Genomic DNA, 2,212 nt, shown 5'->3' on the forward strand with positions numbered 1-2,212 from the left:
AGCTAAAAGTGATACCTTCCCCGACCACAACAAGTTAGTAGCCAAATGTGTACTTTCAGCGACTAATACTTTAGTGGCGGAAACATACCTTTTGCCGACTAAACTAAGATTAGTAGCCAAATGTGTACACTTTTAGCGACTAAACAAATTTTAGTCGCCAATACTATCGCCGACAGGGTAAAGGCGACGAGTTTAGCGACGAAAAATTTTGGTCGCTAAATCGTTTCGGCGACTAAATAAGTGACTTTTGACTACCAATATTTTGGTAGCTAAAAGTGACATTTCTTGTAGTGTGAGCTGGGCGGCTTTCTGCTAGCAGATACGATAGGAGTTTCAAGGGAAAGGGGTTAGCCCTCCCTCTGTGTTTCTTTCTTTCCGTAGTTACCAAAAAAAAAAAAAAAGAAACTCATCAACAGCACATCAACCAAAATAATAATAATAATAATAATAATATTTACAGGGAACATATTGTCACTTAAAGAAAGACAATTGGCATTGCTAAATGAACAAAATAACCATACAAAGTTTATCTTGTTTTAATAGGTATGCATATATATATATATTGGTCGGCTGTTGTTAAATTTCCTGTTAACAACAGCAATAATAAAAAATAAATAAATTAAAGAAAAAGGAAAAGAAAAAAAATAATTAAGAAAACTGGAGGACGGAACCTTCGTAAATGGTGGTCAACCTGATCCTGAAGGAACGAACAGCCATCTGAACCCGTCTAGAAGAATATCTCTGCAACCTCCTCTTCACAGAACCAGATCTCCATACCCCATCCCCATCGCCCCCTTGTTGTTGAGATTGAGATTGAGATTGAGACCCCTTGGGCGGCTTATAATGATCAGATTCAGAGAAGCAGGCCCCCTTATTATTGTTGTTGACTTGTACGAACAAGACGGGAGAAATCTGAGACGTTTTGTTGTGGCGGCGACGGCAGCAGCAGAGATGAGGGCGTAGAAAGGAGGCTTTGAAATTGGAGGAGGAGGAGGAGGAAGTAGTATTAGTATTAGTATTAGTATTGTGAAGAAGGGCGAGGGAGGCCTTGACGGCCAAAGCAGCCATGTCGGAGGAAGTGAGCTGGTACTGAAGCCTAGAAGGTGGGAGGACGAAGTAAATCTGATTGGCTTCAAGCTGGTCTTCTGCATCCAAGGCCTGGATATAGTCGTCGTAGTACAAGCGATCTGAGTTGCACATGAAGAATTTGGGAGTCCAGGTCGATGATGATGATGATGATGATGATGATGAAGAAGAAGAAGAAGAAGGTGCTGCTGTTGCTGCTGTTGTTGTTGTTGGTGTTGGATTTTCCATTTCCATGAGGAGGACTTGAGAGACAGTCACGGGAACTGCATATCTGTGCAGATCCCCATTAACTGATATGACATTAGCCGCCGCTGCTGCTGCTGCTGCTGCTGGGGGATTCGATTGATTCTTCTTCTTATTATTACTTCCTCCTGCTCCTGCTGAACACAAACAACCACCCATATACGTACGTAGGTATCTATTATGATATGATGATATGATTTCTGCCGATATAATTACAATAATTATTATTGTTATTGTTATTGTTATTGTTGGCAACAATAAAAAAGAGTAAGAGAAAGATTGTCTGGGGGAGCCTGGTAAAAGAATTGAAATGGTTGGGAATTGGGAATTGGGAATCAAAGGGTCAGAGAAGAGAACTCAAAGACAATGAGCGGTTGGTTGGTTGGTTAATAGAGAGAGAGAGAGAGAGAGAGAGAGAGAGGGGGAGGGATTTTCCTTGAAATGAAATAAATGAACGACACGCCAACATTTGACTATGACTCCGTCCTCTATATCCACATCTATATCATCAGGCCTAAGCAATGACGTGTACATCAGGCCTAAGCAATGACGTGTACGCGGAGAAGTTATTGGTTAATTTAGTACTGTATGACCTGGAATTAGGATCATCTTTTTACTTTTTCTCCTTACCTCTGCAATGGTAGAGATATGTTTTAAGATAATTTAATAGTTCAAATCTAATTTGTTTAATATTTTTATTTTTTAAAATAATTAGATCTATAATATTGAATTATTTTAAAATGTATCTCTGTCGTTGTTAGTAAAAAAATAAGATGAGAGAGTAAGAAGAGAATCTAGACGTAAGGCTCCACATCTGTAATTGTGAGAGAGAATGAGATTTAAAATTTTGTGTTGCATAATTAAAAAATATAAATAAATATGA

The 2,212-nt window shown here is 38.8% G+C and overlaps 1 protein-coding gene across 1 annotated transcript; it reads right to left on the reverse strand.

Annotated features, from left to right (window-relative positions):
• Nucleotides 1-475: 475 nt before the first annotated feature.
• On the reverse strand, nucleotides 476-1,800 carry LOC145792569 (uncharacterized). Its single transcript, XM_082873286.1, has one exon. It carries the CDS (start codon nucleotides 1,486-1,488, stop codon nucleotides 649-651), a length of 840 nt encoding a protein of 279 aa, XP_082729412.1. The 5' UTR covers nucleotides 1,489-1,800; the 3' UTR covers nucleotides 476-648.
• Between the last annotated feature and the right edge of the window lie 412 nt (nucleotides 1,801-2,212).

The sequence above is a fragment of the Camellia sinensis genome, chromosome 6 (genome assembly GCF_055761805.1).
Source record: "Camellia sinensis isolate YWXY chromosome 6, ASM5576180v1, whole genome shotgun sequence".
Lineage (NCBI taxonomy): Eukaryota > Viridiplantae > Streptophyta > Magnoliopsida > Ericales > Theaceae > Camellia > Camellia sinensis.